The sequence below is a fragment of the Centroberyx gerrardi genome, chromosome 11 (assembly GCF_048128805.1).
Source record: "Centroberyx gerrardi isolate f3 chromosome 11, fCenGer3.hap1.cur.20231027, whole genome shotgun sequence".
NCBI classification, from domain to species: domain Eukaryota; kingdom Metazoa; phylum Chordata; class Actinopteri; order Beryciformes; family Berycidae; genus Centroberyx; species Centroberyx gerrardi.
Genome location: NC_136007.1, coordinates 26,685,623 through 26,708,956, shown reverse-complemented (window position 1 = coordinate 26,708,956; position 23,334 = coordinate 26,685,623). Strand labels below are relative to the sequence as shown.

At 40.9% G+C, this 23,334-nt stretch overlaps 1 protein-coding gene across 1 annotated transcript; it reads left to right on the top strand.

The window, feature by feature from the left end:
* Positions 1-4,646: 4,646 nt before the first annotated feature.
* hyou1 (hypoxia up-regulated 1) lies at positions 4,647-23,253 on the top strand. The gene is made up of 24 exons (XM_071914743.2): positions 4,647-4,814; positions 6,462-6,534; positions 6,815-6,908; positions 7,252-7,330; positions 7,484-7,638; positions 8,564-8,640; positions 8,751-8,932; positions 9,052-9,167; positions 10,657-10,843; positions 11,515-11,649; positions 12,394-12,476; positions 12,690-12,822; positions 13,164-13,348; positions 13,989-14,127; positions 15,048-15,105; positions 15,672-15,748; positions 15,956-16,117; positions 16,360-16,520; positions 16,628-16,715; positions 18,126-18,382; positions 18,479-18,563; positions 19,595-19,856; positions 20,091-20,192; positions 21,149-23,253. The coding sequence occupies exons 2-24, from the start codon at positions 6,468-6,470 to the stop codon at positions 21,196-21,198; spliced, it is 2,934 nt and encodes a 977-aa protein (XP_071770844.1). The 5' UTR covers positions 4,647-4,814; positions 6,462-6,467; the 3' UTR covers positions 21,199-23,253.
* The last annotated feature ends 81 nt before the right edge of the window (positions 23,254-23,334 follow it).

The following is a 23,334-nucleotide window of genomic DNA, read 5'->3' as shown; positions in this document are numbered from 1 at the left end:
CAGTGATGGTTGGACATCAACTGTAATGGATGGCAGGGGCGAATGACACACACTCTCCAGGAATAACATGGAAATTCAACATAATCAAAAATATGAATGAGAGTTGGGGGGACTATTCTCTTTGCATTCTTAGGCATAAAACAAGATTCATTTCTATACAGAATGCCACTTTCGCTCACATTTTTCATGTTCACGCAACATTGGATTTACAAAGAAAAGTGATATCCAATTTAGATGCCAACCATTATAAAGGGGTGTTCAACAGACTATCACCACCATGGTACAACGGTCAGGTTGTATAAGAAATGTCCCACAGTCCAGATCGATGCATCAAATTTATTTGAATGTATGTGTGTGTGTGTGTGTGTGTGGTTCTGCAGTACAAATCAAGAAAAAGGAATACATCAATCAATAAACAGAATACTCAACCTCAATCAAATTCAATATTCAATTCAAATATACATAAGTGCACATTACTACAGATACCTGAGGAATTATTAATATTAAATTAACTTAAACTGTCACTTACCTACAAAGATACTGTTTATAACCAAAAACAACACCAACTATAAATAATAACTACCAAAGCTGAATAATGATTACAGTTGACATATCTAAACACCAGTTTAGTGCATCCAACAGGAATCAGATACATGTTAACAAATGTACATGAAAATCAAAATGTCTTTACAATTAACACAATTGAAAGACTAAATAAACCACTTACATTTGTCATATGTTTTTTCATATCAATGTTTAAGGCAGCGGGAACGCTGCTAATTTGGAAGGTTGTTGGAACACAGTTCTATAGACTAAAGGAACAAACTGAGTGCATCAGTCCTCATCATCCACAGCTGGGCAGTGGTAGGGTAAAAGTTCAAGTGGGATTGAGTAGAGGATCATGGGAAACTGAGTTCTAGGGTAAGTAACTCTTTTCTACACCAACATACATGAATTGTGTGACATGTTCTATGTGGATGCCCCTTACTGTATTAATATGTATATCTTTTACTTCAGTAGAGGGAGTTACAAAGAAAACCCAGATTTTTGGTTCATTGAAAACCATGAGATTACAGATTTGTGGATGGGAGTTGAAACCAAGCTGGAGGTCACTAAGGGCCTGCTTTAAGGAGGACAGACAAAACAGTGTCATCTGCATATAGGTGAAATTTACACTTGATTTATAATCCAAAGTTGTGATGTAACTGTAGAACAAAATTGGGCTAAGGTTTTAAACCTTGAGGTAACTCCACTGGTGTAAGAGGCTCACAAGGGGCTTGAGTGTAAGAATTTATATAGGCCCTCTACTGCAGCACAAGCCTGTACCAACCACCCACATCACAAAATGGACTGAATGCAATTCAATTTTCATGAGTACCAATTTTACACTAGTACACTTTCCTGTGAATCTAAAATTGAAAGTCTTAGGGATCATTTTAACATAAGCACCTCTGAAAACTACTTCTAAAACAGTGTAGTTTATGTGCACAGCAGAGATCTACTTACACACACCAATTTTCACATTCCCTCTGATGAGAGAGGACTGATATGAAGTGAATGATATGTACTGTGAACATGAATTTACTGTAAGAGTTCAAAAACATGTCTGGGTACACCTGTATTGCATGGATGGGCGAAAGAGAAACATGGAGTCCTGTCTCAAACCAGATTCCTTTGTAGGTAACTCCTTACAAAAAAGCTGCCTCTAAAGAACACTGACTGATCAGACTGTGTTGTACACTTAATAATTTAAAAAAAAAAAAATAAATTACATGTATTCAATGAAATTTTGCAATTACAAAATCATGTCCATGATACATAGCTTGAAATTGGCATATAGACACTTTACAGAAATGCACCATGATAGTGCAGACACTACAAACTATTTGTGATGATTTGTGAAATATAAATGAGCATTATGTGGGCCTGTATATGTTTTCAGTCAGTGTTAAGACATGTAACACAATACCACCTTAGTGTTTTCTATGATAGTGTTAAATTTGATCGCTATGTTTCAGTTCTCAGAATATATCTGGGGATTTAACTCATCACTTCAGCATCTGACACTGTGTCTATGACCAGCAAACTCTTTCTTTAAGAGCATTTCAATCTGCTCAGGTCTCATGTTTCAAACAAATGTTACAGTAGAATTGCATTGAACTCACTACTTCTATTAGAAACTATGTGCTCATCCTACTAGTCACTGGATCTGTTAACATGTCACACGTACAATTGATTCCACAGCGCACTATTTAGACAGTATAACAGTGAAGTTTAGGGTCTCTCTCTCTCTCTCTCTCTCTCTCTCTCTCTCTCTCTCTGTGTGTGTGTGCTTTGGTTGTCTAAGGTTAAAGTTGACAATTTAAACATTTAGCCTACAAAGTACATGGCCAACTTTGCCTCTTGCATAACTGTGGAATCATGTTTCACAGACAGAGGGAAAATTCCCAGTTAGTGTCAATCTGTCTTTGCTGGTATGCTTATGCCATAAATGTATCACTGTTTGAATGGTGTTAATACAGTTCACCTATATCACATTACTCTATAAGTTTGAATTTAGTATTTATTTATTTATTTATTTATTTTTACACTAATTGCATGTGTGACTCAAAGGGATTTGGGCAGGAGATGGACAATCTATTCCACAATATTTTCATTAGCATAGCTGCAACATTGTCTGGACACTGAAAATAAGCCCAACTACAGTCCTTTCAACTAGTAATAGTAGCCAAAATAGTATAGTAGTATTAAAAAACTATTTTGTTTAGCAAGCGTTCCTCTTTCATGCATGAGTAGAATGGTAATGTATTATGTCAGTAATGAATATTCATTAAGTTTTTGCAAAATTAGTTGCTGTATGTGTTAGCTAGCTATCTTGCCAGCTAAGTTTTGTAATTTTAGACTGTTGTATGCATGTACTCATCTAGCAGACAAGGGTTTTCATAGGCTGTAATACAAGGGTGGATGGATAATAATGTTACTGCAGCTTAAATATGTTTTGACTGAAGTATTACACTTTAAATAAATTTTAAATCACATCCGTTACAGAGTTCAAATTTTGTAGGTTTTCCTTAAGGTTTGCATCAGACTAATCATAAATTGGCTGGTTGTGATGCTTTTAGCAGTCAGTCAGCAGATAGAAATCTGGCTTTACTTTGTTGGTGCACTTTATTTTTTAAATTAAAATAATATAGTTCAAACTCTGCCGTCTCGTGCTTTTTACATTGCATGGGAAAGGTGGCATGTAACAATGTCTTTTTTTTTTTTTTAAAAAGGAGAAAAAAAGCATTGAAGTAACTTCAACTGTGATCACATTTTAATTGAGATACTTTTTACCTTTACTCAAGTAGATACTTCTAGTACTTTTACTTCTACTTACAGCTTTAGCAAAGAAACAGTATTTCTACTTGAGTGTGATACTGTAGCACTCTTTCCACTCCTACTAGAGTAGGATGTGAACTATGTTGACAGTTGAGTCCAGGAACTTCTTATCTTGACAGTTAAGTTCAGGATCTTTGGGTAAACTTTGCCTGTGTGCAGTACAGGAGGCATCCATTTTTTTATTTATTTTTTTTTAAACAAACGTGTAAAATTAAAGTCTTTGTCAGTATAGCAGTAAAGAAAATATCACAGTATTTATTAAAAAAAGTTTACATGAAAATAGACAAAAACCACGGAATGTGAGTGTTAAAATGAAATCAACCAATCAATAAATAATGCTCATTGGAATGTTAATCAGGGTCTTGCAAAAAAAACAACATTATCATAGTTTTTTAATATTATATTAATGTTTCTTATATGAAACATTCTATTTACAGTAACAATTCTTGGAATATTGGGGATTGCTTCTTAAATTTGTTTCTGAATATAGAATTTGCCAAAACATAAGAAAGACGTTTAAAACATTCAGGAGAGAAGTTTAGTTGCTTCTCACAGTAACATGCAATATTTACAGGAGTCATTCTGTGCGCAGACTCACCTTGGAAATGTCATCATTCAATCCACGCCTACTAACTGAACGTGGACCAATCAGATGCAACCAAAGGTCGCTTTCCGACGTCACTCACCTCACGTGGACCAATCACGGCGCAGTGCGTGGAGCGTGGTAGGCGGGGCTACGCAGCAGCGTCAATCCCGCCAGAGTTACCTAGGTTAAAACCGGAAGCAAAGTGGTTTGCTTTCAAAATAAAGCGCAAAATTGGTCACTGTTTGTACAGGAGCTCACATGATCTGGCCTTTTAAGAACAGCTGTGGATTGTAATGTACTTTATTCAGGATTCAAATTGTCTTGTACATATTTATGTGATTGAGTCTTTCTTTGGTTATTTTTGGCACCGCTATGTAGCCTCCATGGCAATTTATGTATACTATAGGGCCACAAAGCTTTGCTGAAAAGGAAATTTGTAAATGAAAACATTTTGTATTTATTTAATATTATTCCTGTTAAAATGTAGTCTTTATTTTCATTTTGGAAGTTTGTATTCCTCAAAATAAACGTTTAAACATATTTTTCCACCAATAACGCGTTTTAGTTTGAAAGCCATGAGCGGAAGTGGTATGTATAATTCTGGCAATCTTGACGTCGCTTTTTACTCCCAGCAGCGGCTTCAGTAGATCCAATGAGGTGACGCCGCGTTCCGGGCCCGACGGTGGACAGCAAGCCGGTGATAAGGGGAAATAAAAACTAACAAGTCTGACTACAAAGAAGCTCCGAATCAAAGAAACGAGGGAAGCTAAGCTCATAAACGCCCTGGAAAAACACACTCTGTTGATATAGTCCCCTTCACAGTTTCGTTTGTGCTGGCCAAGGAAAGGTAAGTGCATGCCATTGCACAGTGTTTCAATCATGCTTTCTTATTGATGGTTGTCAGACAGTCCGCTAGCTAGCAGTAGCTGTCAAACTTGTGTTATAGCTATGGCTATCAACCTTTATAGTACTAGCTAATTACTTTGAAAAGGTCAACAAATAGAGTGGGATTTCCACATTGTCCAGTGGTGGTTGAATTGAACTGTTTTTGCATTATCTTTCACGCTGTAACCCTAAACAATAGTACACCCATATGTCATACAAATCAGCAGCCGAACTTATCTTTCCACTAGCCAGTTCATCCAGGTGGTTTCCAGAAGCGAAGAGAGAGTGGGCTTTTGAATGATGAGGATTTCACTTGTGCATCCGTTTAGCATTCATGCGTCAGTGTTTCACCAGGGGCTAGAAGTTTCTATGCTAATACATGCAGATTGCCTGTTGTTTTCTCCCTAAAAAAGAGAGACAAAGCTTTGTTCTTAGATGTGTAGGCTACCATCCCATTGTTAGCCTCTGGTAAAGATATGCTCTTGCCTCTCTTAAATTAAAATCAAATGGCATATGTTCTGTTTCTGAGTGCAGAGCCACTTTGGCTCACTGTAGATGTTCAGCCTTTAGCCAACATGAAAGCCTTACAATGGCATTAATGCCACGTGTTTGGAAACAGTCTGCACCTGTGGGTGGGATCAAGTTCATTAGATGCTTTGCACGTTCTTGGTCAAAGGCCAATGCACTACCTGGCAGTACACCCAACCATACACACTGATCCCACCTGAAGTGAATCTCAGCTCCATGAGCTCTGAAGGAGCTCTGAGGAATCATGAATAATGATGGGACATATCACCAATACACAGGATATGATGTAACTATCTCTTGTGCTGTTGTGAGAGAGCAGCTGTGGAGAAGCCTAGCTTGGATGTAAACGGAAAAAGAGGGAGAGCAGGTATGTCGTCGGGCTTGTCAAGTGGCAGATCATCTTGTTATGTTGCCCTTTCTGAGGGGCCACGTCCCAGGTCTTGTACTTACTCCCACATTACGAATAGAGAGGGACGAGCAACAAATCTAGGCATACAGCACCAGCGCAGTGTAGGTGGAAGAAGAGAGATGGGGAGGAGATAAAGGCTTTCTCCAGTAACAGGGGTGCGTGGGAATTGGCTGCCATGAATGACATTTCCGTGGTCCTGTAAGGTAATACGCAAAAGTTTAGGGGGTGAATATGTACGAGGTGCTTGAATTGATCCTTGAAGAGGCAAATAGATGAATCAAATGTTTACTGCTGACTGTGCCATTAAAGAGAAACTGCTATTAAGACAGCAGAGCGGATATCCTTCACTTTCAATGCGAGAATGGCAGGAAATACTGATGTTACCCACAATGATTTCAGTGGCAAAGTTGTAGTAAAAGTTCAAGTCACTCGATGTGGTTTTCCAAACTCGCCGTTGAACCTGAAGGAATGCTGCTCTTCTTTTTCCTACAATTCCAAAATCTGAGCCTTCCATGGCATAGGCTACATTTTGCAGGAATAGTTCTACCAATCACTGTTTCTATTTTAATTCCCTGTCAGAATTTGGTGAAAACCTAAGAAATCTAGGTATTACTATGCACAGATCCATTATACTGATGCTATATTTTTTCATGTCCATTTTTTTCTTTACAGGTCATCATGAGGAGGAAGCTGGCGTTGAGTGCTCTCTTCTGCCTTGTTCTGGCAATGTTGCCTTCTCACACAGGTAATGTGATCCATGTAGTTGTACTTTCTTGCATGCAGCACTGGTGGTTGTAGTATTGTCAACAAATAGTGTTTTACCTTGCAATACCATGCCAGATTAAGTACTGTGATGCCAACAATGCCACGCCAAAGACTACATAAAACTACTTGCTGCTCAATAATTGGAAATAGATTTAGATGAGATAAATCAAAGCAACAATACTATGTTACTTCAGAATCCTGTGTGTCATGCTGACTTGCGTAACTTGCGTGACTCGTAACACACTGATTTGTCTTTGCAGCTTCTGTAGCCGTCATGTCAGTTGACTTGGGCAGTGAGTGGATGAAAATAGCAATAGTGAAACCTGGTGTGCCAATGGAGATCGCTCTCAATAAGTGAGTATAACTGAGGCTCAGTATGGATTCCTGTGTCCACATTGTATTCTGCTTTTGTGCGTTTGACTGTTCATCCTCATCAAGCGTTCCCTGCCAGACTTATGTGGTTTCACACTTGCAAATATACACAATCTATTGGTTGTGTTACTAAACTGGGGTGAGTGCCCACATAGAAACCTGGCTAGGAAGTGAGAGGAAACAAAGCCGAGATAAACGCTCTCACCAAGCTTTCAGTTTCCTTCACATATCTTTGAGTAGCATGTTAAAGTAATGGACAACCATGATGGTACAAAAGCAAGCAAAATCTCTCAAAGGTTTCAGTACTTTGTCTCTTGTCTCTCAGGGAGTCGAGGAGGAAAACGCCCATAGCCGTATGCCTAAAGGAAAACGAGCGACTTTTCGGAGACAGTGCATTAGGAGTGGTATGACCCGTTCTCAGATTTCCTCACTCACGCTTATTAAAATGTCAACTTGATCCGAGATTTCATACACGGAAGGATGAGTTGTACAATGTGTACAACTCATCCTGCAGTGGTAATCTCCCTAATAACAAGGAGGTATTGCTTACATTTCAGTCGGTGAAGAACCCCAAGGTTGTGTACAGGCACCTGCAGAGCCTCCTGGGCAAGAAGCATGACAACCCGCAGGTGGCGCTCTACCAGACGCGTTTCCCCGAGCACCAGCTGCTGGAGGACCCAGTCAGAGGCACGGCGTACTTCAAAAACTCTGAGTAAGTCTCTGGAAGTATTTTAGCCATTCATTTGTAGCATAGAGATTTAAAAAAAGCTTGTTTCTACGTGGTTCCGTTTATTCAATCAGTCCTAGAGTGTACAAGGCAAGACAAAATGGTTAAATGAAAGTTAAGCGTCTGCCTGAAGAAGTCTCAGACAGTGCGGTCGACATTGATAACTATGGTGCCATGTTTTGTGCCAGATATTAAATTCTTTTTGGCTTGACCTGACAAGCCTGGCTCGTTTCATTATTTAGCCTCTAGCATATAATGCAGCATGACAGGCTGCGCTGCTCTACATGTCCACATTTGTAATGATCTTCACCTCTGCTAACACTTTCTTCATCATCCATCATCACAGATCTCTGTGTGACGGGGTGGGAGCTAGCTAGCCTTATGAGTATTGTAGTAGTTGTCATGGAAACGTCAGTACCTGATGGTGAAAAACTGTATTTCTCAATATGGAGATTCATAATCAATGACCGTCACACCATAAAATGCTTTCCTTCCCATTAGAAGACACTTAGTCTACTTGATACCATTATTGCCAGTTATCATCAATTACATTGGGTGGAAATATCAGCTATAATTCTAGCCGTGTTAAAAGGAATATTAGTTCATTGATAATGTTATGTTCATAAATATTGACTGAGCTGCCTAGGATCATAGGAAATACATATGTGAATTCTGTTAGTTCTAATAGTGTTTTTTTTCCATTTGTGTAAAGCCAGCTGTCATTTGAATCCATGACAAAGATCAGCCAGTAGCAGATGGCAGTTGCAATAGCACGCTTTTAACAATTAGATGGCAGCAAACCCAAAAAAGCCGTCTAGGGTTTAGTTACTCTTTAAGCATGGTGCTGATATTTTTTCTTCTGTGGTTGTGTAGATGTAACCTGGTTTGTGTCTGTTTTTGTTTCTGTCAGAGAACTGCAGTACGCGCCTGAGGAGCTCCTTGGGATGGTGCTGAACTATTCTCGCGGACTGGCTCAGGACTTTGCAGGTTAGTCTGTTCATTAACGATGGAATAAATTATTCAGTTCAAGCATATTTTAATGTACACTGAGTGTTTTTTGTTTTCTTTCTTGTCCTAATCTTTATCGTCACCCGCAGAACAAACAATCAAAGACGCGGTGATCACCGTCCCGGCCTTCTTCAACCAGGCGGAGCGCAGGGCCGTCCTGCAGGCGGCCCAGATGGGGGGCGTGAAGGTCCTGCAGCTCATCAACGACAACACAGCCGTGGCCCTGAACTACGGCGTCTTCAGGAGGAAAGACATCGACAGCACAGCCAAGGTGAACATTCAGCATTACACCTAAATACACTGACAACAGGCTTGGAGATTGCGATTGAAAAGAGGCAGTTTGTTTGTTTGACATGGGTGCATTAATAAGACGATCTTGTCTCCTTGCAGAATGTGATGTTTTATGACATGGGCTCCGGCAGCACCACGGCGACCATCGTCACTTACCAGACGGTCAAGACCAAGGAGTCGGGCACCCAGCCCCAGCTGCAGATCCGAGGTGTCGGGTGAGTCCACCGGCACATGACGTGATAAGTGATCGCGCCTGTGAGAATAGCGCCTGTACGCACAAGACGTCGACCCTCTGTCTAATGATGATATTGACAACCCGGCCTCTCACTACAAGGCGTGTTTTTCAAAGAGCATTTGGAAGATAGGAGGGCATGGTGATGTGAAGATGAGATATGAGGATGTGTTATGAAAGCATCTTGTTATACCACCTGAAACACTGCTTCATCTTCGAGGAGGCGTTGTAGACGGGAAGCAGGTTCTGTTTTTGATGAGATCAAAATGCATTTCAATAAATAGAAAGCAAAGGAAAGAAAGCACAAAGACAAAAAGTGCAGGAATAGTCAGAGCAATGAAAAGTAGCCAATGTTCAGATAAGGGGAAATGTTTTATGACTGCACTTCTATTTTTGCTGACATGATGAACTGTAAAAATGCAATGAATTTTCCTCACATTGGGCTCCCAAAGCTTTTTTTCCATATGTTTGGAGCATCACTAGAATGAACATTTTCTCATATTCTTTCATACAAGAAATATCAGTAAGTACAGTATGTAATGTGCGTTTTGTGATGCACATTTTGAAGTCAAGTTTGTTGAAGTTGGTGGAAGTTTCCAACCTACATATAGGTTTACCAGAGAAATTCATTGTGAACCCCTGCAGTAATGGTTTTATTCTGGCTTTTGGAGAGGCTGAGGCAGCCTCAGTGCTGTGTGGTGAAGTTGCCAGTTTGGTGGGTGTTGTGTGGAGAACAGCCTTTTGGCAGACAGAGCAAATGTGATCCTATGGTCTGTGGGGTTGAGCAAAAATAAAAGAAACGAATCACAAAGCCAGTATCTCTTTTAGAAGGGCTACAGAATGGGGGGGAAACAGTGGTTTTAAGATAAGAGGAAAAAAAGACTTATTTTTTTGTACCCTCCTTTATCACCCAAAGCCGGTGGGGGAAAAAAAAGAAAAAAAGATTTTCAGTGATGCATGGCTCATACATTGTTTAGTACCCACCATTTGTTAAGGTAAATTGATATCTCACATGTGCTGTGGCTGAAAACTGATGCGATGATGTTCGGTACACTGAACATGCACTAGGAGTTGCTGTGGTAACATAAGCCCCTCAGCACACAGGGCTTCTCATTGACTCTTATAGGAGTGATGCAGCGTAAAGGCATATAGTCAAGTTTTAATGATGATAGAAGTTTTAATGATGATTTTTCCTTGTTTTCGATTAGGCGCGGGCTGAAATGGCTTAGGCTGCCTGCTCAAGCTCTAGATAAGCAGGGAGAACCTTAACGTCTGCAGATAAGGGTTTAGGGATATTACATGTGGGTGTTTGTTTATCCAGAGGTTTCCTTTGAATGTGAAAGATAGTGAATGCTTCCCATTCAAAAGCCCAAAACACATTTTAACACGCCGGTTCAATCCTCACACTAGCAGCGACTCATAAGCGTCCACGCAGGCTTAAGGTGTGTGCTGTGCTCTGGTGTCGGTCCTAGGTTTGACCGGGGGCTGGGCGGCTTCGAGATGGACCTGCGCCTCCGCGACCACCTGGCCAAGCTGTTCAACGAGCAGAAGAAGAGCAAGAAGGACGTGAGGGAGAACCATCGGGCCATGGCCAAGCTGCTCAAAGAGGCTCAGAGGCTCAAGACGGTGCTGAGCGCCAACGTCGACTTCATGGCCCAGGTGACTGACCTCTCTATCCTCCGTCCGTCTTCTTGATTCCTGGTTGTGCTCCGTCCCGCAGTGTGGTGTTTTATGTCAGAACTAAAACCAGGCTAATGGGGGGGTTAACATCCTGCTCCATCATGGTGTCTGCTTTTTTTTACCAGTATTCAAGATCTTTATTTTAGATGGCATAATTTAAGACTTAATTTCACTTTTAGAGGTCTTAAAAATGTTGCAGTTTCTTGGTGTGCTGTTTATCCCATGAGAAATCAGCTGTCATGCAGACTTACTGTATATTCTACATCTGCAGTTGCATATTTATTTCAGTTGTGAAAATGCTCTAATATTTCATTCTAACTGACATTAAGAAGTCGTAAACATCTTAATTTTGAAACTTGCAGACAACCTGTCTATGCATTTCATCCACCAACCTGGTTATTCTTTATACATTAACACTGCCAAACAAATACAAATACATAGCATGTGTGATTACGATTGATAGTGCAAGAGGCAAACATTGCTAATCCAATACAGGATTCCATGGAAAGACGGGGATGACAGTGTACAAATATTAGGAATGAAACATGAGCTAGAGCATATCACTTTGTCACTCCTGACCAAATAGTCTGCTATTGATCGATGCAGTACTATTCAAGTGAAACAAAATGTCTTTGTATTATTTTTTTCAGGTAGAAGGTCTGATGGATGACATTGACTTCAAATCCAAGGTGACCAGGGCTGAGTTTGAAGCCCTGTGCGCTGATCTGTTCGAGCGGGTGCCCCGCCCGGTGCAGGACGCCCTCACCTCCTCAGAGATGAGTCTGGTCAGTATGCTCATTACCCGGATGCAAATATTTCTCTACCAAGTGCAAGCCCACAGTCCCACTTGACATTGGGCTGTTTGCTACAGCAGATACAGGATACAGCAAAGGAAAATAGAATAAGAATATAGCAAAAGAGGGTCATATAATGTATATATGAAAAAAGCATTTATTACAGCGTTAAGAGGGTGTGCAATATAACAGTAGAGCTAATTGAGACGAAGAAAAAAATGAATGAAAAATATACCAAAATGATGAAATATGGGCCGTATGGAATGAATTATAAAAATATCAATAGACATGAAATGGAGAACAAATGAGAGGAAAAACAATATGTCAAATTACAGGATGTATGCAGGATGTGCAAACCTGCTTGTGCTGGTGAAATTGAAAGTGTTTCTCTCTAATACAACAACATCCATCATTTGAATAAATGTAACGCCCACTCTGACAGCAAAAGTGGCACCAAAGTAAAACTCATTATGAAATGTGATTTGAGGTTATTTGCTTAGAGGTTTAGCACTATTTTAAGAGGGCCAGGGTCATTTTTTGTTTTTGAAATATTGAGCAGTGAGTGTCTAGTAGCAACATTTAACCAACATGAATGTCTGTGTTTTAGAATAGAAACTCTGTGTTTGTTCTTGCTGTGCTGTGTGGGACGTAAAACTCTGTGCCTTGTGCAAGTGCTGCTGTTGCAGAGACTTTTGTTATTGCTGCTAACCTGAGTGCTTTCACTTCCTCCTGCAGGACGACATCGAGCAGGTGATCTTAGTCGGCGGCTCCACTCGTGTCCCCAAGGTTCAGGAAGTGCTGCTCAAAGCTGTGGGGAAGTAAGTGTCGAACACACAAGACTCTGCTCACATTTGAATAAACATTCACCCTCGATAATGCACCTAAATTTGAATGTGCAAATTCTGTGTCTTGAACTTCTATTCTACAGTCTTGTCTCACTGAAATAATGAGAGAAAATTCAGCATGAGTTCAGTGAAGTTTGTAGGGTTGGAAATATCTGTATTTGTGACGATGTGTATTTGTCTGTGCAGAGAGGAGCTGGGGAAGAACATCAATGCAGATGAAGCGGCAGCCATGGGCGCCGTGTACCAGGCCGCTGCCCTCAGCAAGGCCTTTAAGGTCAAGCCCTTCCTGGTCCGAGACGCCGCTGTCTTCCCCATTCAGGTTAGTGCAGCTGCTGGATATAGATTTAAATCATAAGTTTGTGACACCCACACTCACACAATTAAAACGAGTTGCGGTACTTTGTAAAGGATAGTAGGTAACAGTAAGCCCTTGGTTGACCAAATACTAACACTTAAAGATATTGAATGATGAAGGTAATGTTTATTGTCCCATAATATAGCGTTTTGAACAGTACGCTGTTGTACAGTTGAATCTTTGGAGCTGCAGTAGGATAACATGCAGTATATAGTTTTGTTTAAATGGATGTAATGTACCAAAAGTGAGAAGCCACAAGGCGTGAGCTGTGTTAAAACCAACCACACTGTATTTCTGTCCCTCAGGTGGAGTTCACCCGCGAGACAGAGGAGGAGGGGAGCAAAAGCCTGAAGCACAACAAGCGCATCCTCTTCCACAGGATGGCGCCCTACCCCCAGCGCAAGGTCATCACCTTCAACCGCTACAGCGACGACTTCGCTTTCGAAATCAACTACGGCGACCTCAGCTTCCTGGGACAGGAGGACCTCAGGTAGGATGCGTGATGGAGTGGGAGGAATTCTACTTCCAGCGCTTGCTTTAGCACCTTTTGCTTCCTAAAAATACCCTTTGAGTCAACACAGTTAATAAAACTTCTGGACTGATGCCAGTATTGCTCTTATTTCAGCTCGCTCTGCCAACGAGCTTCGTAAATCAAGGATAGTTTTAGCAACTCTTGAAAGTGCAATGTTTTGCTGCATTCAGGTCATATTGGAAAGATGGTAGACACAAGCTTCCTAGTTGAAAATGCCTTTCATATCAGCTCTGAGGTTACAAATGCTCATGAATTCCTAACATAACCAACAAGAAGATATCTGCAGTTTAGTGTAGCAAATGTTATATTAATTTCAAATAAAACAAACAAAATGAACGATTTTTATCACATAAGTCTGACGCAACCGCAGACACTCTCTGGGTTTTTTGTTGTGGTTGACATTGCAATGTTTAGTTTGCTGTATATATCAGTCACTGTGTGCATGTATGAAGTGTCAAAAAGCTGATCAGGAGCAAGCAAAGTTCCAAGTTGTTGCTTCGAGCCGTTAGGTCACACCGTCAGTTTTTCCCACGTGACGTGAATGCTGCATTTGACTGCAAGCCACGGCTCGCTCTCTTACCGTTTGTCCTGTTTGCAGTGTGTTTGGCTCTCCGAACCTGACCACAGTCAAGCTGTCCGGCGTGGGCAGCAGCTTCCAGAAGCACACGGACGCCGAGTCGAAGGGCATCAAGGCCCACTTCAACATGGACGAGAGCGGCGTGCTCCTGCTGGACCGGGTCAGTTGTGCCGTTTAGCCCGTTTAACTTTGTCCCATCTAGGGCTGTAGCTGTCAATTCATTTGGTAACTGTGGATTCTGCTGAATATTCTAACAATTAAACAAGTAATTAAGATTTGAAAAAATCCTAAGAGTACCTTCTAACATCCTTCATGGAAAAAAAGAAACACACTGTTCAGCTAAGCAGCTGTAGCCACGTAACTAAGCAACAGCATCTTTCCCTAAGCTTTTGTTAAACCAGTGTCATTTGCTGCACTATAAAAGGAACTGCAGTGTACCATGATTACGAAATAAGAAACAGAGAAAACAGCTGTGAAACTGATGTAGTTTGGTATCTGACACAAAGTCTCTTTTTGGATTGGTGTTTTCTTAAAATTCCTGAACTGTCCTGTAGCTCCTTTTTGTAAAGTATTTCTTGACTATGGTCTGTCAAACATAATGGGTTAGCCTTGTGTCGCGTTCCCGCTCTGCTGTCCCTCTTTGTGCTCCAAGCGGTTGCCATGGTGGTCGATGAGGCTTATTAAAATCAATGCCAAACCCGCTTGACTCTGAGAAAATGTGCTTAACTGAAAGAAGATTAATCGAGGTGAAAACTTTCACACCAAAAGTCTGAGGATTTATGCGTACCTAATCTCCAGACAGTCTGTGCAATTTCCACACTCAAAATGCATGCTTCTTGCACAAGGAAGCAGTCGGGCCCTGCGTCAGTAAACCCATCAACTATATTTAGGCACACATATGAAAATAAAGAAGTGTCAACTGGTATGAGGGTTGGAGCTCAAACATAAGAGAGGATGAAAAGTCAAATCATTCTTTTACTTTTCAAATCGGTTCACCTGAGGAATCAAGGAAGTTGGAAAGGAACATTTGCAATCTTATAAGTGAGGTTAACTTATCATTGCTCTGATTTCCATCTACAGGTTGAGTCAGTCTTTGAAACCATTGTGGAGGAGAAGGAAGAGGAATCCACATTAACAAGTAGGTTTCGCAAACTCACGACTGTAACCTGAGCTGTCTAGAATCTATGACTGACTGGTGTCAGAGGAGTGTGGTGTTGTGTGACTAGTTATTGCCTTTTGACTTGCATTCACAAACACAGTTAAATGAAAATGAGGCTTGTTGGTCTTTCTTTGGTTTAGAAATGAAACGTGATTGATGAAATTTGTTGTACTGCTTTCCCCTTGATTCATCCAAAATATTGTATTTCCACAAATAACGACAAGAAAGCAGTTGCACCATTAATTGGGCTTTAAAACCACCCACAGTGGGGCATTTCAGAGCTGTCAATACAATAGATTATATAGAGGACTCCCCTCTGTTCCACTTCACTGTTGCATCTATTCCTCCTTTACCCCATCTATCAAGCCAGCCAGCAGGACAGACATCTGAGATGTTACAGGACATTTACATGACAAATTTGACTAAAGTGGCCCTTTGCTACAGCTTTTAAAATGTCACCAGTAGTACAGTATGTAAAATGTAGTGTGTGTTGCCATATTACTGCATTACTCATAGTTACATAATTGATTCACGTTTTCTTTCAGAACTGGGAAACACCATTTCCACCTTGTTTGGAGGAGGATCCTCAGAACCAGCCCCAAATATGACGGAGCCAGTCCAGGTAACTAGCGCTCTGTGCTGCCCCTGCTGGACACTGCAGGGAGATACCTGCTCTGAACTGAAGCACACAATATTCTACATTATACTGTATATCAGGGATGTGTTTCTTTTCTGGATCCTGGGTTTTTGGGGACATCCTGTGCCCATAGAACTAAATGTATACTACTTGGCCTGAGATCGTGCTTTACATCTGTCTTGTGGTGTCCAGGATGAGGAGGAGGTGCCTCCAGAGTCTGGAAAGGAGACGAAGGAGGAGGCCCAGAAGGAAGAGGCTCCTCAGGAGGAGAAGCCAGAGGATGTGGAGAAAACCGCTGGCGAAGAGCCGACCCAGGAGAAGACAGAGGAGGCAGGCAGCACGACTGAGGCCAAGGTAGGACCTGTCACTCATAATCTCCAGTGAGCAAATGATTATAGAGGTTTTATTTTGACCAATTGTCAGAGTGAAAACACTTTTAGCCACAGTTTCTGTCCCATACAAAAGATTGAAGTGAAAATACCATTACATCATCTTTCATACCCTGATGGTCATTAGTGTCTTGAAGTGGTTAGAAAGATCTCGCAGTGTGTCAAGTCCTGGTCCTGGACTCATATTGGGTTGTGCGTTTATTTAAGGAGGAAAAGGAGGGAGAGAAATCTGCGGAAGCAGAGAAGGAAGCGGAGAAGAAGGCAAAATCTCAGAAGAAGACCAAGATCACTGAAGACGTCAACGTGGAGCTCGTCATCAACGACATCCTCAACCCCACCGTGGAAGATATCACCTCCTCTAAAAAGAAGTAAAGCGGAGATTTTCTTCATTTTGAACTTTCTTATTTGTTGTCGTTTGGTTCAGTTTTATTGGCTGTGTTGGAGAACGAGTCTAAAGGTCTTGGTATCTCTTCAGGCTGCAGGACCTGACCGACAGAGACCTGGAGAAACAGGAGAGGGAGAAGACACTCAACAGTCTCGAGGCGTTTATCTTTGAGACACAGGTAAAAAACTGAAACTTCCTTCAACATACACTCACCGGCCACTTCATTAGGTACACCTTACTAATACTGGGTAGGTATCAGCTTTCAGCTCAGTGTCAACCGGCTACCAAAGTGACATCTGCCTCAAGGTTGGACGTGTTGCATTCTGAGATGCTTTTCTGCTCACCACAGCTGTAAAGAGGTTATCTGAGTTACTGTTGCCTTTCTGTCAGCTCGAACCAGTCTGGCCATTCTCCTCTGACCTCTGCCATCAACAAGGCATTTTCGCCCAGAGAACTGCCGCTCACTGGATATTTTCTCTTTTTCGGACCATTCTCTGTAAACCCTAGAGATGGTTATGCGTGAAAATCCCAGTAGATCAGCAGTTTCTGAATTACTCAAACCAGCCCGTCTGGCACCAACAACCATGCCACGTTCAAAGTCACTTAAATCACCTTTCTTCCCCATTCTGATGCTTGGTTTGAACTTCAGCAGATCGTCTTGACCATGTCTACATGCCTAAATGCATTGAGTTGCTGCCACGTGATTGGCTGATTAAATATTTGTGTTAACAAGCAGTTGAACAGATGTACCTACTGAAGTGGCCGGTGAGTGTATATGTTTCATTGATACTTTTAATTGTACAATTTGTTCTTTGATTACCTCCACCACTGCATATTTTGATCCTTCGCTATTTTTTATGGGCTATGCCAAAGATTTCCTTGCCTTTTTTTTGAAGGACTTTAGTCCTTGCTACCAGCAGTGTTCCCTCTAATCTTTGAGCACTTTGAAGAAGCTAAAACATCTCCTGGGTATTGTGTTGAGGAAAGTGAACGATGATGTGCACTTCAACCACACATCAGCCTACTCAATTTTCCAGAAATGTTATCAAAATATTCTCACTATATCATCTTTTGAATGTGTTTTTGTCAAATCTATTAACCTTAATTGCCAAAAACACAGTAACAGTATTAAGTTGGAACAAAGAAAATCTATTGTCTCAAAAGTCACAGTTCCCATAAAATGAATGAATGAAAAAAGATTAAGTTGAATGGCTAAAGTCCCTGTCCAACAAATCATTCAACAGTTTTTGTGCAGCAGAGAGAAAATGGGGTTTAAACTAAAAGCAAGCTCAAATCATCAATACGAGAAGAAACAAGGAGATGAATGATTTAATTTTGTCACTGGCAGGAAATATTCTCCACAAAGGAAGCAATGAATTGAAACTTAAGAGAAAAAATATAATACTGATGTCACGCTGCAAGATTTCTGTGTTCTGAAGTCTTCAGAATCCAAACAGTTACCTCTCTGCACTATGACTGACAGGCCACAGACACTGTACACCTCAGTGAAATTGATTATAGAAATGATGTAACAGTGATATGGCACCTCATCAAAGCCCCTTCCCCACAACACACACTCTCTCTCCAGGACAAGATGTACCAGGAGGAGTACCAGCTGGTGGTGTCGGCGGAGGAGAACGAGCAGATCACCACCAAGCTGAGCGAGGCGTCGGCCTGGATGGACGAGGACGGCTACTCGGCCACCACCAAGGAGCTGAGGGAGAAGCTGTCGGCGCTCAAGACCCTGTGCAAGGCCATGTTCTTCCGGGTGGAGGAGCGCCGCAAGTGGCCCGACCGCCTGGCCGCCCTGGACAGCATGCTCAACACCTCCAGCTTCTTCCTCAGGTGAGGGCAGGCAAAGGGAGGCGGGAGATATCGGGGCTGCGTGGTCATTCGGTACTCGGTGTTGATTGTTTTGTTCTTTTGTTTTTTCTTTCAAAGGAGCGCTAAGCTGATTCCAGAGGATGACCAGATCTTCACCGAAGTGGAGCTGAAGACGTTAGAAAAAGTGATCAACGAGACCACGGTGAGTTTAAGTTCTCACTGTCCTCACACCGCCATCTGCAAGTTATCTAGTTTAACATTACATTACAACTTTGGTAGATTACAGGTTCTTAAATGTTTTCATGTCACGCATCCCCAAATTGACAGTTGAAAAGATTTTGTCCCAAGAATTCCATGTGGGAAGAGTTTTCGGTAACCCTTTAAATTACAGGCCATTAATTACGTAGTAATGACTGGAAAGTAATATCCGAGTAAAACAGATTTAATAACTAGTTATAATAATTACTGGGTAATATACAAGTAAAAAAAGGTGATTTTCTGCGGTTTCTGTTTTCCTTTGTTTGTGTTGAGCTGGTATGGATTTGTATACCTATGTGAATATTGTACATAGTCAATATTGGTATGTCTTTTCTATATTATATAATGTATAATTGTATGTATTCTACATGTTAAGCAAATGAAAACCTAATGAAAAAACATAGATTGTTTCTGCCCAGGTGTTGTCACTTTCTGTAATTAACATCCCTCCCCTCTATGGAAGATAAATCAATTGAGACAGTGTGTTTCTTCCTTTTTCAACTATTACTCAGTGATTACCAGTCATTCTAATGCTGTAACTAGTTATTACATCAATTTTACTTGGATATTACTTAGTTATCTCCGGTCATTACTGTGTAATTAATGACCTGTAATTGAAAGGGTTACTGAGTTTTCTTGTTGATCATTTAGTAGTGAATTGTAAAACTATTTACACTCTACATGTGGAGATAATAGTAGTGAGAGTGTAACGTATAATTGCAATAGTCATTCTTACACATTCAATGATTCATTCTCTAACCTCTAGTGAATTAAATGACAGTGAAGTTAAACCACACGTCATTTTGCTGGGGACCACTGGAGCCCACTCAAGGCCCCTTAAGGCATCCCCAGACCCCACTTTGAGAACCCCTGTGGTGGATCATGTCGCCCTGTGTCATTCAGTGTTGTTAAACCTAAAAAGCATACACAGTGAACTTACCCCCCACCCTCACTCACGCCCTCCGTCTCCTGCAGACGTGGAAGAACGAGACGGTGGCGGAGCAGGACAAGCGCTCGCCGCAGGAGCGGCCGATCCTGCTGTCCAAAGACATCGAGGCCAAGCTGACCCTGCTGGACCGCGAGGTCAACTACCTGCTCAACAAGGCCAAGTTTGCCAAGCCCAAGGCTAAGGCCAAAGCCAAGAACAGCACCAGCTCCGACAAAACCAGCAAGGCCAATAGCACAGCCGAGGAGAAAGTCATTCCTCCCACGGAGGAGGGCGCAGACAAAAACAGCGGTGGGTGAAACAGCAATAAGGCACAAGTGCTAGTTTATTTTTATAGCTTAAAAATCGAATAGGCTTTTTGTCATACCATGTTTTCATTTTAATTGTGTTTTTTTTCCTGTTATAATTATAATTATTATGCTTCTCTTGTTAATATGAAAATAGGATTCCAGCTGTCACTACTGCTTGAAAATCCTAATCTCCTGTATTATTATCTCTTCATTTAAATGCTTGGTCTCTTCTCAGAAAACACCGAGGAAGCGCAGCCGGGTGAGGCACCGCCCACCGAGGAGACGACTGCAGAGAAAACAGACTCAGATAGCCAATCACAGCCCACAGAGGAAACAGGTCGGTCTGCCATGCCAGTCAGTCACCAATGATGCTGGAAAATATATTTGTTCTATTCCTCTCAAAGGAGGAATATAACAAAATGTCTAATACTTCCACAAGGTATAATGTGTAGGCAATTAAGTGATAATGTAATAACTGCTGGATAATGTAATAAGTTGTCAAAATGTAATAACTTGAGGTGTTAGATTCTTGGTCAATATTATCATTACTACATCTTTTGAAGTAATAATCGCTGGTTAATGTAATAATGTGATTCTATTGCATTTTCAACCCATTTAGAGGGACATTTGCATTACATTTTGACAAGATAGCACATTATCTGGCAGTTGTCACATTATCAGTCGCTTCAAGGCACCAAACAAAGACAATTCATATCTTTGATAAGGCTGTTAAATTAAGTCATCATAATAAGAATAGTCACTACCTCTTTGAAACTGTGATATAATTGAGCTGCTAAAGCCCAGCTGACATTTTACCATATAAAGAACATGTGAATTCTAATCATCCGGCTTTGTAATAGTAAATGCAAATAATGTGATGATGTACATTTCAGGCACGCTGCTGCTAATTTTTTTTAAATGGCAAGGAAGGTGCCATTGTCAGAATCTGAAGTGATTAAAAAGCACGCATTTTAGCATGAGCGTAGATGGTAAGATGACAAGCCCGGTCTGTATTTTTCCAGCCTAGTTCCGGCCGAGACCTTTTCAAAAATGTCACAGCGATTCAAGCTCCACTAACAGGCTTTGCCATAGCAACAGGTATAAGCACACTTAACATGCGCTTCAGTTGCTCAGCACTGGTTTCCTTGAACTAGAAGATGCTCGGTAGAGAATGTTTGTCTTTCAGCGGCACATTGAAGCCTCGGCAATATTTTCAGTATCGAGTTGCTATTCACGTAGAAATCCCACATACACACACAGTACTCATTCTTCCCTTTTCTGCCCTTTTTTCAGAACCGACGGAGAAGCCCCAATCTGAAAACCACATAGAGGATGAATTATAACAGCTGGAACTGGAAAAAAATATTTCACTATATTTATTGACAGTGTATAAATGTTCAAGTTTCCTTCTCTCTCTCTCTCTCTTTCTTTTTTTTTTTTTCCTTTTGGTTTTCGTTTTGTTTTTACGCTCCTGTTTATTGAACTCCCGGAAATTGATTGGATACGATCGGAGACCCCTCATCTCGTCTCCTTGGTTTTTTTTTTCTGTTTTTTTTTTGCCCCCTCTCTTCCTCTCCTGTGCTGTGCTGTTCATCTCTTTTCCTCTCTCACTGATGCTGTAAGCAAGGAGCACTTATAGACCGTGGGGGAAACAGTTTAACAAATTAAACCCAAGACTGCGTCTGGGCCATGATAGATGCAGGTTCGAGACATAATACCTTCCCACATAACGTACAACTAATAATGACTGCAAAGAGAGATGAATGCAGCACTTGTGCATACTGAAGTAAGGACAAGGACCAGTGGTAATATATTCTGGTGTCACTCATTAGCGTTTCATGCATTTTATTGCATTGTCCTCTGCACTGTATCAACCATGGTTTGTGTTTGTGGGGATATTATTTGTCCAAATACCTGCACTTTTATTGACTCTTCATGGCCTCTAAGTAAGTGCAACTGTTGGTGCTGATGTTCACGTGCAAATTGATCACAGCGGGAGGGAAAAATGCTCTTTTGAAGGATTCTCTCCGTGGAAAGAGTCAGAGCTCCAATCCAGAATTTATTTGGCCGTATAAATTATAGGAATATTCAGAAAGAGTTTTGAAGAGTTTGACTTGAACATGGAAAACAAGCTTTGTGCAACTTTCATAACCAATCATAACTCAAAACACAGGGTTATTTTTGCTTCAAAATGCTTACAAACATGACAAACAGCACAAACAAACCTTTTACAACCTCAAAATACATAAATGTAAAACTATTTAAGATAAAGTCGATTGATTTGGTTGGAGAAACATCTTCAAGCCAGTGAATCATAATATAAACAAAGCAGGTTTCACTACAGGATTTCATACCGCAATTACCATTTTAAACTTGAAACATAAATATCGGACATAAGTATTCGCTACAGTCTTTAAGAGAAAGATGCACTACCTCATAAGACTAAGCTATACTTTTTCATTTGAACTCAACTCTTGAAGCGTCGACATTATACCTTTCCTGAAGTGTTGGTATATATGTGCATCTTCTGCAAAAGAGCGAATCATGAAACCACCCGTGTTATTAAGCCCCTAACTTTTCAAGATATGTCCTTCAAGGGATATTTCACTTTCATAAATGTTCATTTTTTTCCAGTATGCTTACCTCGTGGGACTCAACTTCCAACATTACTCACCTCCTGGACTATATATTCAGCACCAGCATTCAGGCTTTTTTCAATTACCTTACTGATCACTGAAAAACAGCATTATTACATCTACATACAATACAAAACAGCACATACTGTGGTCCATCCTGTTTATATATGTAGTACATGGCACACTGTATGTGTTAAAAAGTAATCTCCATTGAGTACTGCAGCCGTCAGTGTTGGTTGTCATACCAAAATATCACTTTAATGACTGCTACCAAATCAGGATGATCTCAACATTTCAAACAAACTGGTGGCAACACATCAGCTCTCCATCAGTCCGTTATAGTCCAGTTATAGTCCAAACTAAAAATCACTCGCAGTTAGTTTTTCTACCGATGCCAATATGACCTTTGAGAACTGCTTGAATGTGCTGCACTGATAGTGGACAAAACCCCATGTTTTCAAAGTCTCATAAGCTGCTAAATGTCGTAGAAGAGATGGTCTATTAGTGTGGTCACTGTTCTTTACCTCGACATGCAGACGTTGGCCCTCGGCGCAGATCCCAGCTCAAATGTTGGGTCGTCTTTTCGTAGGACAGTGGGAAACTGAACTTGGATCAGTGGCTTTGGGTCAACTGTGTTCTTGTGTGTGTGTGTGCATCACCCCAGATAATTTGAAGGGGGGAACTGAAGCAAAGAAGAGTCGGGAATGGGAGATGCCAACAATGTTTTGTTTCTAAACTGTTAATAAAAGTTCTTTTTTTTAATTTGGTTGTCATTTTTCGTTTAAAACTTAATTACGTAATCTCCCTTTGGGGTGGTATGGTGTCTTAGTGGCTAGAGAGGCC

Coding starts and splice junctions, on each gene's coding strand:
- hyou1 (XM_071914743.2), top strand. CDS start 6,468: ATGAGGAGGAAGCTGGCGTTGAGTGCTCTCTTCTGCCTTGTTCTGGCA. Junction 11,650..12,393: donor CCTCCTCAGAGATGAGTCTG/GTCAGTATGCTC, acceptor TTCCTCCTGCAG/GACGACATCGAGCAGGTGAT. Junction 18,564..19,594: donor AAGTGATCAACGAGACCACG/GTGAGTTTAAGT, acceptor CGTCTCCTGCAG/ACGTGGAAGAACGAGACGGT.